The sequence below is a fragment of the Panthera onca genome, chromosome A3 (genome assembly GCF_046562875.1).
Source record: "Panthera onca isolate mPanOnc1 chromosome A3, mPanOnc1 haplotype 2, whole genome shotgun sequence".
Classification (NCBI taxonomy): Eukaryota; Metazoa; Chordata; class Mammalia; order Carnivora; family Felidae; genus Panthera; species Panthera onca.
Window position 1 is genome coordinate 123,691,534 of NC_138341.1, and position 12,961 is coordinate 123,704,494.

At 48.0% G+C, this 12,961-nt stretch overlaps 1 protein-coding gene across 5 annotated transcripts in view; it reads left to right on the forward strand.

Moving 5' to 3' along the window:
* The window catches only part of TOX2 (TOX high mobility group box family member 2), a 134,844-nt gene that overhangs the window by 50,539 nt on the left and 71,344 nt on the right, over window positions 1-12,961 (forward strand). For 4 of the 5 annotated variants that reach the window (XM_060618365.3, XM_060618378.3, XM_060618351.3 and 1 more), the window contains exon 2: window positions 718-783. The exons of the other annotated variant lie outside the window; for it this stretch is intronic. In XM_060618365.3, the coding sequence (XP_060474348.1) occupies window positions 718-783 (66 nt within the window). The remainder of the gene's footprint in view (window positions 1-717; window positions 784-12,961) is intronic. 5 annotated transcript variants of the gene reach the window in all.

The following is a 12,961-nucleotide window of genomic DNA, read 5'->3' on the forward strand; positions in this document are numbered from 1 at the left end:
GGGACCTCAGAAGTTCAGACCCCTACTCAAGATCACGCATCAGGGGAAACAGCCAGTGGCCCCAAAGCCCACACTTCTCCCACTATATCTTCCTCCTACTGCAGGGAGATCTTCCTGAATCCAGAGTTGGCAGCTTCTCAGAACACAGGATTACAGTTTCTATGTGTGGTCTCTACCACAGTCCTCTCTTGCGTGTGAACACGGGTGGCCTGAAGGGCAAATGTGAGGGGGGGCAAAGCTTCTTAGGATGGTACGACCTGGAGGGCATGTCTGGGGGAAGTGTCATGACCCCCAAGGGCTCTGAAGACCTCAGCCTCTCTCCATCATGTGGAATTCTAGCTCTAGCTGATAGTCTGATGTCATTTTGACCAAGAGAGATATTTGCATACTTCGAGGGAAGGGGAGCTCAGTATCTGACAAGGAACAGCTGCTGCATCTATGGACAGGGCAGAAGGGTTTTCCTCTCTTCATCCTAACTGTGATTAATGGTGCTAATCCAAGCCCACAGGGGCCACAGGACAGGGGCTGCTCGTTTCACCCCAGAGGGAATCCTGCTGAAATGGGATTTGAGCATCTTGGGCTGGAACTTTGCTTCTCTAGGCCCCACAGACAGACCTTGCCCCTCAGTGTATTCAGTCCCCTGACCTACTTGGGCTTCTCCAGGGGCCTTCTTGAAAACTTTACTCAGACCCGCTTCTCTCTCTTTCTCTGTTCCAGTTTGATGGTGACAGTGCCTACGTGGGGATGAGTGACGGGAACCCAGAGCTGCTATCGACCAGCCAGGTGGGTGCTCCACCCTCCCTGTGTGGGGGTCCAGCCTGGAGCTGGCTGGAGCTCAGCTGCTCCAGGGTGGGGCTGGGATGGTGCAGAGCAGCGGGGCATAGCCCACTACTGTCCTCTCTCACAATGATTAATATCAAGAGTCCCCTTAAAAGGGACAGTCCAACTGGGACTACAGTATTTTCTATAGATCACTGACCTGGCTACTGTTGGCTTAAAGTGAGCACCTTTGAAAACTTGGTAAAACTCAAAAGGTGTGACCCACATTCCCGGTGCACAGAGGAGAAATTTTCAGCTGTAGTGAGGCCTCTTGCTGCGACGCAGCACCCATGGGACATACACTGGCACATAGGCACACACACCCATGAAAAGGCACACAGAGTTCTCCTGCCCACCTAGAGTTGTCTAGTGCCACTGGGGGGCGGATCGTGGGGTGTGGTACACAGGGAGGAGAGCAGAGACTTCCTCTGCAGTCCTCCCTGCTCTTGAAGGAAACGGAGTCATCCTTAGGCAAGGCTGTCCTGGTCCCTAGCCCTCTGGGAGTCCCAGATGCCAGCTAGAATATGAATTTCCACTGAGTCTGGTCTCCAGAAGTTAAATTTTCTTTCATCTGGGAGCATCCTCACTGCAGCCTGGAATGCTGGGGAGGTTCTAACTGCAGGCTGAGATGCTGGGGAGGGTCCTCACTGCACACTGGGATACAGGGAGGGTCCTCACTACAGATTGGAATGTTGGGGGTGTGGTCCTCATTGTAGACTGGGATGCGAGGGAGGGTTCTCACTGGAGGCTGGGATGTTGGGGAGGGTCCTCACTGCAGGCTGGGACACCAGGCAGGGTATTCACTGCAAGATTGGATGCTGGGGAGGTCCTCACTGCAGGCTGGGATGCTGGGGAGGGTCCTCACTGCAGACTGGGATACAGGGGAGGGTCCTCACTGCAGACTGGGATGCTGGGGAGGTCCTCACTGCAGACTGTGGCAACCTGGAGGATGGCTCCTTAAGGCAGTGGTGCCTGCAGTGTGGCAGCAGCTCAGGGTGCAGAGGAACTTGGCAAGCTGAAGGACAAGCCTGTCCCTGGAGCTGACCTCCATCCTCTGTGCAGCAGTGATGGTTGTGGCAGTCCAAATTGGGTGGCTGGGCCCACATTTTCTAGCTGGGGAGCCAGAATGCTATTAGTTCACAAACATTTATGTGCCCTCCTATGTGACAGGCCCAGTGGCAGACTCAGATGAGTAAGGCATTGACCTGTTGCCCTTAGGGGCGCACTGCCAGTCAGGGAAGATACTCTCAGCTCCGCTGCAGGGTGCTGCAACCCCCTCCCCTGCCATGGCAGGTGTGCGTGCTGGGGCCACCGTGCCATGCCCCTTCTTTGGCCTGTGAGCACATGAGCATCACAGTGCTGCTGCAGAGCTTTTATATTGCACTGACTCGTGCCAACCTAAAAGACACTCTGCTGGGCAAGACTCCAGGTCCTGGAAATGCTCATTTTGGAAGAGACCACTGAAGTCATTTAATTGTCCATAATCAGCTTGGAAACATGGTTGTCTCAAAAGAGCAGAGCTTCCTCCTGAACATCTTATCTGAGCCCTTTCACAGTGTTTCAGGTGCATCTTGCTAACACGCTGAGCCCTGGCTCTCAGAGCCATAGCATGGTGGGATCGGTGTGGCTCAAACCCTGATGGAGAGTGTTGGCTCTATAACCCCCGTGAGAACGGAAGGTGGGGCTCCGTGTCTGCTCCAGGCTTGGGCAGGGGAGTGCAGTCCTTTGGAGAGGAGACGCAGGGCAAATTATGCCCCAACAAGCTGTTAACAGCTGCACCCTCACCTGCCTACCCAGCATCTCATGGTTGCAAAGCCTTTTCCTTAGTTATTTCACAACAGTCTTGAGAACTACTAGGTTGCCATTAATCCCATTTTATAGATGAGGAAGCTGAGCCTCAGGATATTGACTGGCTCATCCAGGGAGTGGGACAGCTGGGGCTCAAAGCTCCACACATCACTTTGCTGTGTCTGTGGAACACTCTGTTCCCACTCAACGCCTGCCACCAACTTGCTTCAGCCTAAATGTCACTTTCTCGGAAAGCTGTTGGTGACCCTGAAATCCAGATTAGGTCCCATCCCCTTGATTCTCTCTCGTGGCACCATGTGCTGTTAATTCATAGCATTTGTCATTGTTTATGATGGCCTGCTTATCTTATCTGTGTGACGACTTGGTAAATATCTGATTTCCACATTAGACTGTGCCCTCCATGAGGGCAGGATCCAGTCTGTCATTCACTGTTGTGTCCCTCAATGTGTTACAAAGCCTGGCACGTAGAAGGCACTCAGGAAAGGTTTGCGTAATGGGTAAATATGGCCCCTTCTCTTTTCTGGACTTAAATTTCCCTGACAGTGAAATGAGGTAGTTGGATTCCCCAAGGATCCCTTTAAGTCTCGTGTGCTGTCACTCAGAGTCTCCTTAACTTAGCACTTTATAAAGAAAACATCAGGATTCCCCGTGATTAACTAAGTACCCCTGGTGCCATGAGCCAACCTGGATGTGAACAGATTAGCAATTATAGTCTAGACTCTTACACTGTGCCAGTTGGCTTTTGCTGCATAAGAAACATGTCAAAATTGGGGTGCCTCCAGTTGAGCGTCCGACTTTGACTCAGGTCATGATCTCTCAGTTCGTGGATTCAAGCCCCACGCCAGGCTCCGTGCTGACAGCTCAGAGCCTGGAGTCTGCTTCAGATTCTGTTTCCCTCTCTCTCTGCCCCTCCCCTGCTCATGTTCTATCTGTCTCTCTCTTTCTCTCTCAAAAATAAATAAACATTAAAAAAATTAAAAAAAAAAAGCATGTCAAAACTCAGCATCTTAAAATAACAAACATTTGTCTAGCTCATAGTTCCAGGGGTTGGCAGTTGGTTGGGTTCAGCTGGATGGCTCTTCCGGTCATGGCTAGGACCCATGTAAGTGGCAGCTGTAAGCTGCCAGGTCAGCTGTGGGCTGGTTGGTGTGGAGACTCACTTCTCTTCCACACCCCCTGGCAGGCTAGCCTGAGGTTGTTCATGTGGTTGGAGAAGGGTTCCCAGAGCAGCAAGAGCAGAAGCTGCCAGACCTTTTGAGGTCTAGGCTTGGAACTGGCACATGACTACTTCTATCTAGCGCATTCTATTGGTCAAAGCAAGTCAGAAAGCCAGTCTAGACTCAAGGAATGGTGAAATAGATCCCATCTGTTTGATGGGAGGCGCTGAAAAGTATCATGGTCTTTTAACAAACTACCACCTACAAGGAACATGGTATGTCGTTCGTGCTGATTTTACTGGAGAACAGCAGGCCCCTTCAGGACATGCAGCCCGCAGTGTCTTGGTGGGGCTCCAGGACCCCTACTTCTTAATTTTTTCATCCAGTCTTTTCCCTGGAGTGCTTTCCTGAACCCACACACTCTCATATATACATGAACACCCTGTCATGGTGTGGTACTCACCAACGGCAGGAATTATATGGTCCTAGTCATGGGGGGACTGACATAAACATGTGGGCAAAATGAGAGTCTCCTCGCCAATAGCGGATTCAGAGTACCAACACTCTAAATGGCATAAAATGCATTTTATAAATACAGTTAAATGTAAGTTTCACCTATTCAGCAAATGTTTATTGGGCACTTATGTGCAAAGCTCTGGATATAGGCAGGAAGCCATTTCTGGGAGACGTTTGCTTTCTGAGCAAACGTACAATTTCGTCATGTTAAAAAACCTGCTCTTTAATGTAACCTTTTCCTGAAACACCATCTTCTTTATTTAGAAACTTGATTGGAGACACAGGTTCCTATGGGGTATATATCAGCCAGCTGTGCCCCCTTTAAAAATTTTCAAACCAGCTCTTAGGGGCTCGAAGTTTCTTTTGCAAATGGATCCTTTGTTGTTTGGTTTTTGCAAGTTTCCACAAAACTCCTGCCTGGCTGCCTTAGCTTTCATGCAGTATCCCCTTTCCCCCTCCCTGGACCCTGTGTTTCTTTTGCACCAGACCTGCCTGGGTGGTCTGAGATCGAGATGCACTTCTCAGGCCTGGCTCTGGCTCATCAGCAGCTTCTGGGAGGGGAAGGCCTGGTAGAGATCAGCTTTTCTCCCTGTTGAGAGCAGACCCTGGTCAGGAGTTACAAGGATAATGTTTCCTGGTTATGTGATGCTGGGAAGAGTCTCCCTCTTCCTGGGATGAGGGTGAAGAGGAAAAGAACTGGGCCGTGGGCTCAGCAGACCTAGATTCAAAGCCAGCTCTTGGACATCCCAGCCAGATGCCCACTCTAACCCTATGCAAGCTGTGTCAGCTTTCTGTCAAATGGGAGAAGTAACTTCTGCCTCCGAGGGTGTTATAAGTACCCAGTGTGAGCGTTGTGGATTCCCGTCACCAGGCTGGGGCACCCCTCACCCAGCTGTTGTGAATGCTGGCTGGTAACTATTCACAGCTGCCCCTTCTCTGGAGAATTGGCCTCTGCCAGATGGGAACTGTGAACGGGGAGGGGTGTGGGGGATGGCCTAGAAGACCAGGAAGGTCCTCATCTCAAGCAGGGAGCAGTTTCTACAACTCCCCACGGACCTTCAGCTGGCATGGCCTCCTTGCCTAGCTCCTTCCCCTGCTCTGTCCTGCTTCCCTCCCGTCCCCTCTGAGTCACTTCTCAAAAGGAATGCCAGTGTCATAGGAATCCCCATCTCAGTCTCTACTTCAAGGGAATCTAACCTAAGATAGTATATAAACTACCAGTGTTTCATAAAACTAGCTGGGACTTATTTCCATGGTTTTCTTATCATAAATAATGCTTTGGTTACACAGATGAATCTCTGGTCACCTCTCATGCTCATTTATAGCTCTATGCCTTTGTATGCATGGATTCTGATAGGAATCTCCTAGCCATTTTCACCCAACAAATGCCTATTTGTTCTTCCAGGGGTGCTGAAAATGTCACCTCTTCAGTCCACCCTTCCTGGCTGTAGGTAGAATTTTCCACTCTCATGGCTGTAAATATGACTTCTGCTGAAGATTTCTGACTTCATGCTAAGAATTATTGAAAGGACATTGTGTGTGTGTGTGTGTGTGTGTGTGTGACACAGAGAGAGAGGGAGGGAAAGGAGAGAGGAGAGAATTGGCACATGACTACATTCATCACATTCTATTAGTCAAAGCAAGTCACTGGGCTTTGTTAGTGAGAAAGAGAGATTGATATTGAATAACATGATCAAATAGTGGTTTTAACAGCTCTCAATGGCAAGAGTGGATACAGAGAGACCACATGGGAGGGTAAATGAAGGATGGTGTTGTCCTCTATGGTGGTAGAAGCAGAGGAGATGGAAATAAGTGGATGGATCTGGGATCTGTTTTGGAAATAAAGTTGGTACATCTTGACAATGGATGGATCTAGAGGGAGAGAGAAATGAAGGAGTAAAGCATAGTGCACTTTCCAGATGGTGGTAGCATTTTTGTGAGTGGGAGAAGGCCTGGGGAGATGCAGGTTTCACAAGGTCAGACTTGGACATGTTACTTTTGAGACGCTCCTCCGAGGGGAGATGTCCAAGGCTGTGCAAGTCTGGAACTTCTAGGGAAGTGAACTTGGAAGTTCTTAGCCCATGGTGAGGATCAAATTTGCAAAGACAGAAAGAGAATAGTGAGAACCACAGAGAAGAGCAGAGGACCAATGAGTCTTAAATGTTGAGCTCCAATATTTGAAAGCAAAGTGGAGGAGAAGACTGTGAAATAGGTTGAGAAGTAGACCAGAGAAACAGGAGGAGAACATGGAGGCTTAGAAGCCTAGGGCACACACAGTGTTCTGAGATGGAGGTCAGGAATCTGGGGAAAAACGATGTTGGATCCACAGCTTCTTCCCTGTCAAAGGATAACTTTTAAATAAATCAAAGATTTATATGTACTCATGGAAACCATAAAGGCACCAGAAAAAAAGCCTTTAAGGTATACTTTACAGCTTTGGAGTGGGAAAGACATTTCTATGACTCAACGTCTTAGAAGAAAAGACTTAAATATTTGACCACAAATAAAAATGTGAAACAACTTTTGTATGGCTAAAAAAGTCAAAAGACAAATGAAAAATTGGGCAAAATTATTTTCAACTCACAATATAAATATATAGAGTTCCCAGGAATCAATTCAAAACCCTGGTAGAAAAACAAATGGGAGATATGAACCAATAGTTTACAGAACAGGAAATGCAAATGGACCTTACATTTATGAAAAGATGCTAAAATTCGTAAGAGAAACAAAACTACCATTTTCCACCTCTTTGACAAAAATCCAAAGATTTGGTAATATACTCTGTTGTAGCCCTGTGGGGAAAGAGGCACTTTGTACATTGCTTGAAGGCAGAGTAAATTGGTGTAACCCTGTGGAGAGCAAATTGGCAACATCTATCAAGATTACAAATGCACCGACCTTTAACCCGGCAATTTCCCTTTTGCAAGTATTTCCCACAGATATATTTGCTTATATGAGAAGTGATGGCCTCAAGATTACTCATTTTTGGTATTGGCATAATGGCAAAATATTGGCAACAACCCAAATATGCAACAATGTGAGAGTAGTTCCATAAATTACATACATCTATCAAGTGGAATACTGTATGGCTATAAAGAAAGAAGAAAGTGAATAGATATAGAAGTTCTTTAGATACATTATTTACTGAAAAAAGCAAGGTGGCCAATAGTAAGTACAGTATGTTACCATTTGTGAGAAAGGGTACTGAGAATGTGTTTCTAGGTGCTTGTATATAATTAAAGTAACTCTGGAAGCTAATAACAGTGGCTTTGTACATTGTGTGTGTACCTATATGTGTGTGTTCACATTTGTGTGTATGTTTGTGTGTGTGTGTGTGTGTGTGTGTGTGTGTGTATGAGTGATGCAAATTGGGCGGGTGGACAGGGATGGAAAGACTTTTCATTGTACCTTTTTAGATTTTAGGGGTTTTTAACTGTAGGGATGATTATTTCAAAAAGTTGAATAAAATGTAAACAAGAAGGAGAGGGTCAAATGATTCTGAGGGATTGGTTGGGATAAAAGTTGAAATGCGTCCAATAGTTTTAAGAACAAGAAGTCATCCTGGATCTCAGAAAAGGCAGCCTTGATGTGTAGTGGGCTTCATGCAGGTCCCAGGGTAGATGAAGAAGGGAGCCTGCATTAAGGATGTAAACAGTGTGTGTAGACAGCTTTTATGTGAAGTCTGGCTGTGCAGGACCAGGGCAAGGGCCGTAGGGCGATGGGATGAGGACTCCAAAGGAGGGACTTTTTTTTTAAACTTGTTTTATTTTTTATTTTTTAAAATTTACATCCAAATTAGTTAGCATATAGTGCAACAGTGATTTCAGGAGTAGATTCCCCAGTGCCCCTTACCCATTTAGCCCATCCCCCCACTCCCACCACCCCTCCAGCAACCCTCAGTTCTCCATATTTATGAGTCTCTTCTGTTTTGTCCCCCTCCTTGTTTTTATGTTATTTTTGTTTCCCTTCCCTTATGTTCCTCTGTTTTGTCTCTTAAAGTCCTCATATGAGTGAAGTCTCTTAAAGTCCCCATACGAGTGAAGTCATATGATTTTTGTCTTTCTCTGAGTGACTAATTTCACTTAGCATAATACCCTCCGGTTCCATCCACGTAGTTGCAAATGGCAAGATTTCATTCTTTTTGATTGCTGAGTAATATTGCATTGTATATATAGACCACATCTTCTTTATCCATTCATCCATCGATGGGCATTTGGGCTCTTTCCATACTTTGGCTATTGTTGATAGTGCTGCTGTAAACATGGGGGTGCATATGTCCCTTCGAAACAGCACACCTGTATCCTGTGGATAAATGCCTAGTAGTGCAATTGCTGGGTCGTAGGGTAGTTCTATTTTTAGCTTTTTGAGGACCCTCCATACGATTTCCCAGAGTGGCTGTACCAGCTTGCATTCCCAAGGAGGGACTTTTTGTTTTTTTTGAAGACAAGAGAGTCTTTAGAATGTTTCATTGCCAATGGAAGGCATCCAAGAGAGAGGGTAAAGTTTGGCGTTCAGGAGAGGGAAGAGTTAATTGATGGTTTAAGTTTTGGGAGAAGGTGGGAGGGGCCGGGTCCTGCCAAGAGGTGGAAGCTGTGGCCTTAGCCAAGAGTGGGGACAAAGTGGGAAAGAATGTGTGTCTCTGTAGAGGGTTGCCCAGAAGAGAGGATGCTGCACCTGAAAGCATCTGTCTTCTCCAAGAGATTGGTGGGCAGGTCACCCGCTGAGTCAGGGTGCCAGAGGTGTGCGGGGGTAGAGAAGGTCTGGGACATCTGTGTGGCCTGTGGGAGGCTGAGCTCTTGGCACGGGTGCTATGGGTGCAGACAGTTGGGTGGATCCACAGTGGGGATTTGTCAGGCAGGTGTACCAGAAGGACACTCAAGCTTTTTTTTGCAAAAGAGAGACTGAAATGAAGGACCGGGGAATCTAAGCTCGGTAAGGGGGACCTGGGCAGTGAGGACATCTTAGTCATGGAGTGCAAAGTGGGTGATGATTCTGAGAGAAGCAGCTGTGGGCATTGCTGGGGTCCTGGGTGTGTCTGGAGAGTGGGCAGCTGACACTGAGTGGAGCAAGCCCAGCATCAGCATGGTGTCTGAGCTGGAGGGACCCAGGATGAAGCCGAGGTGGGGTTGATGGGAAGGCCTCTGGCACCCGGAGCCAAAGGCTGGGAGCCTGTCGGGTAGGGGGACAAGCAGAGGTGTGTGAGCAGCACGTGGGGCCGGATGCTGATGGAGCTGAGTGGGGTGGGGTGGGATTTGTGGGGAACATGGATGGTGGTCCAGGTGGGGCAGTGGAGAGGGAGGAGGATGTCAAGCCTGCCTTCCAGCCTGACATGTGTGAGCAGTGGGGGATGGACAGCTCATCCACAGAGGAGACAGGAAGTGAGCAGAAGGCATGTTCTAAGAAGCTCTGGGGAAGTAGGGAATTTTTTATTCTTAGAGTAGGAATCCCAGTGGGTCCAGGGACAATTTGCGAGGCGAGAGGTTCAGGGGGCTCACGTTTGAGGTGCTCCCTGGGGAACTCTAGGACCCATGGAACACGGTCAGCACCACCAACCATCAGCACTGCCAGGTGTGAGCAGTGTCCAGGGTGGGCCCTGCCTGCCGCTGCTTCTTTTGCACCCCTTCCTAACGTTCCAGCAGAGCGAGTGCGGTAGTGGAATTCTGTCTTAAAGGCCAAGATTCCCACGCTACCAAATGAGGCCTTGCGGTGCCTCGCACCACACCCGGCACACAACAGACACGCAAGGACTTTGAGTGAAGCAGATTCTTGCCGTTGGGTCTGCACACCAGTGTGTGTGTGTGCGGCCAGCTTCCTTCGTAGATCCCCAGGGATGCCTGGTCTGTTTTGCTTACCACTTACATCAAGCATAGGCCTAGAGGGGGCCGATGGTATAACCAGGAACCCAGAAGACCAGAGCTGGTCACAGTCACGCCTACAGCCTCCTTCCAGCAAGGGATGGTGTAGGATGCCCAGAATGGGGGGAAAGCCCAGAGCTCTGAGTTCCGGGTTCTGTCTGCTCCGTTTCCTTCACCTCTGTTGTTATCTCTCCCAGCCTATTCCTCACGTGAATGATGAGGGTAGATGGTCTGTGGGATTTTCCCAGCCCATGCTGCTGCTGCTGCTGCTGCTGCTGCTGCTGCTGCTGCTTTCGTAGTGCATTTCTGTGGGCTCAGGCACTGGAGCTAAATGTTTTCCATGAACTCTATCAGGTAGCTACTGTTGCTATGCCATGTTACAGATGAGAAAACTGCAGAGCAGAGAGACAGGGAGGTGGTTGAGTGTTTTTGAACCAACCAAACAAACAATGTGCTGGGAATAAATGCACGGATAGTAAATGCACCTGAGGCAGGCCTCCCTCCTGTCACTGTTCAAATCTAAGATTCTGGCCTCTGAATCTGTGTACATGGTAAAGGGCAGAGAAGACACGGCTTTTATTGCTTTAATTAAAACCTGGGTGAAGAGCTCGCGATTCATATTAAAATGAAATTGTGTTTCGCTGGCCGAGGTGCCGAGAAGGGACCGGCAGTGATTACTGCTAAGATTACAAACAATCAAAGAGAAAAGGCCTTTTGCAAGCATTTCCTATTAAAGCCACAAACATCACACTTTAAAAATAATTATGGTTGTGTTATCGGAACATGATTCATGAATTCTGAATAAATATGAGGGGGCCTTGAAGGAAACTGTTTCAAGACCATAGATTTTGTTCAAATCTGATGAAATTTAATATCATTTCGCAGCTGGAGAATAAAATGCAAGGAGGGGAAAAAAAACCCATCCTATGTGTATGGAGAGAATTGAGTATATGTCAGACTGAACTAATGAGCCTTCCCTCATCAGTCCTACACACGTGCTTAGAAAAATGGACGAGCCTCTCTTGTTTTCATTGAGAGAAAACCGCTGAGAAGGAGTTGGTACTTACACCTCACAGATCTTCATTTTGCATTCCAGTGGCTAAAAATATATTCACTTTAAAGCTCTGCATTCCTGGCTGTGAGATGTTTAAATATTTGAGGGCGCAGGCATAGAGGCGTTAGGGAACGGGCTTGGGGGTGGGGTATCTTGGTCTGCGTTTACCACACCTCCCCTGTAGTAAAGATATTTTTCATACAATGCGGTGAATGTTTACAGCATATAGTTTTGTTTCCTTCCAACTATTATGAGAGAAATTGAATCCCTGGAAACGTTCCCTCTCTCTAAATGGGATGGAAACAATGAAGATGGTGCAGGAAGTTTATGGGTTGGGGGAGGGAACAGCAGTGGGTTGGAAATGTAAGGATTTTCTTTAAAACAGCACCCCTCTCCCACTCTCAGCCACCTTGAACTCAGCATGTGTTCTATAGGGCCTGGGTCTTTGCTGGGGAGTGTGGGAGAGCCCTCTGGTTTAACACATTTGTTTGTTGCTAAATGAAAGCTAACCCTGGGGGCGTCTGGGTGGCTCAGTCGGTTGAGCGTCCGACTTCAGCTCAGGTCATGATCTCGCGGTTTGTGGGTTCGAGCCCCGCGTCGGGCTCTGTGCTGACAGCTCAGAGCCTGGAGCCTGCTTCCGATTCTGTGTCTCCCTCTCTCTCTGCCCTCCCCCCCCCCCCCGCCCTCCACTCACACGCTGTCTCTCTCTTCTTCAAAAATAAATAAACATTAAAAAAAAACAAAAACAAAAACAAGAAAGCTAACCCTGTCATCAAGATGTGAGAGCCAGAGAGCCAGATGTGAGACCTTTCCAAAATGGTGCAGGGTTCTTAGCTTCTGGAGGGTCAGGAGCCTGGTTCTGGCCCCCTTCAGCCTCTTTCACTGTGTGCTCTTGGGTAGGTCATTTGTCCTCTCTGAGCCCTGTTTTTTGTGTCTGTGAATGAGAGTCTGAATGGGTGTCTCTGAGAGACCTCTTAGGTTATATCTGTAGCCAACGGATTGGTTTCCTCCACCTCCTGTTTGAGTCTCTAGGAAGGACACTGGTCTGTCCAACAAGCCAGAGCTCCCCTCCCCCACATAGCACCAATGCTAAGGGACCCTCGGAGATGGTGCTCAGTGGTTCTGAGCAGGGTTCCAGCCCACCACTGGTGACAGTAAACAGATGCTGGTAGTCGGATGGGTTATAAGGGTAATGACATGAGAAGACAGACAGACCTGGGCTCAAATTATGGTCTTCAAGTTTCATGACTGGATGACCTTGGACAAATCATCCAGCTTTCCTGAACCTCAATTTTGTCTTTAGAAGTTCCTCAGAGTGATGCAGGGAGAAATAAGTAAATAAAATGTATTTATACCCTGACTTTTTATTACAGTGTTTGGTCCATGGCAAATGACAGTTGCATGAGGTGCTATTAAAGTATCCATCTTACAGGGGCGCCTGGGTGGCTCAGTCGGTTAAGCGTCCGACTTCAGCTCAGGTCACGATCTCGCGGTCCGTGAGTTCGAGCCCCGCGTCGGGCTCTGGGCTGACGGCTCAGAGCCTGGAGCCTGCTTCCGGTTCTGTGTCTCCCTCTCTCTCTGCCCCTCCCCCGTTCATGCTCTGTCTCTCTGAGTCTCAAAAATAAATAAAATGTTAAAAAAAAAAAAGTATCCATCTTACAGATGAAGAAAACTGATTTTCAGGAAGATAAAACAGCCTGCCCAAGGTCATCCACCTAGGGTGTGTGGTGAACCCAGGAGTCAATGCGGCA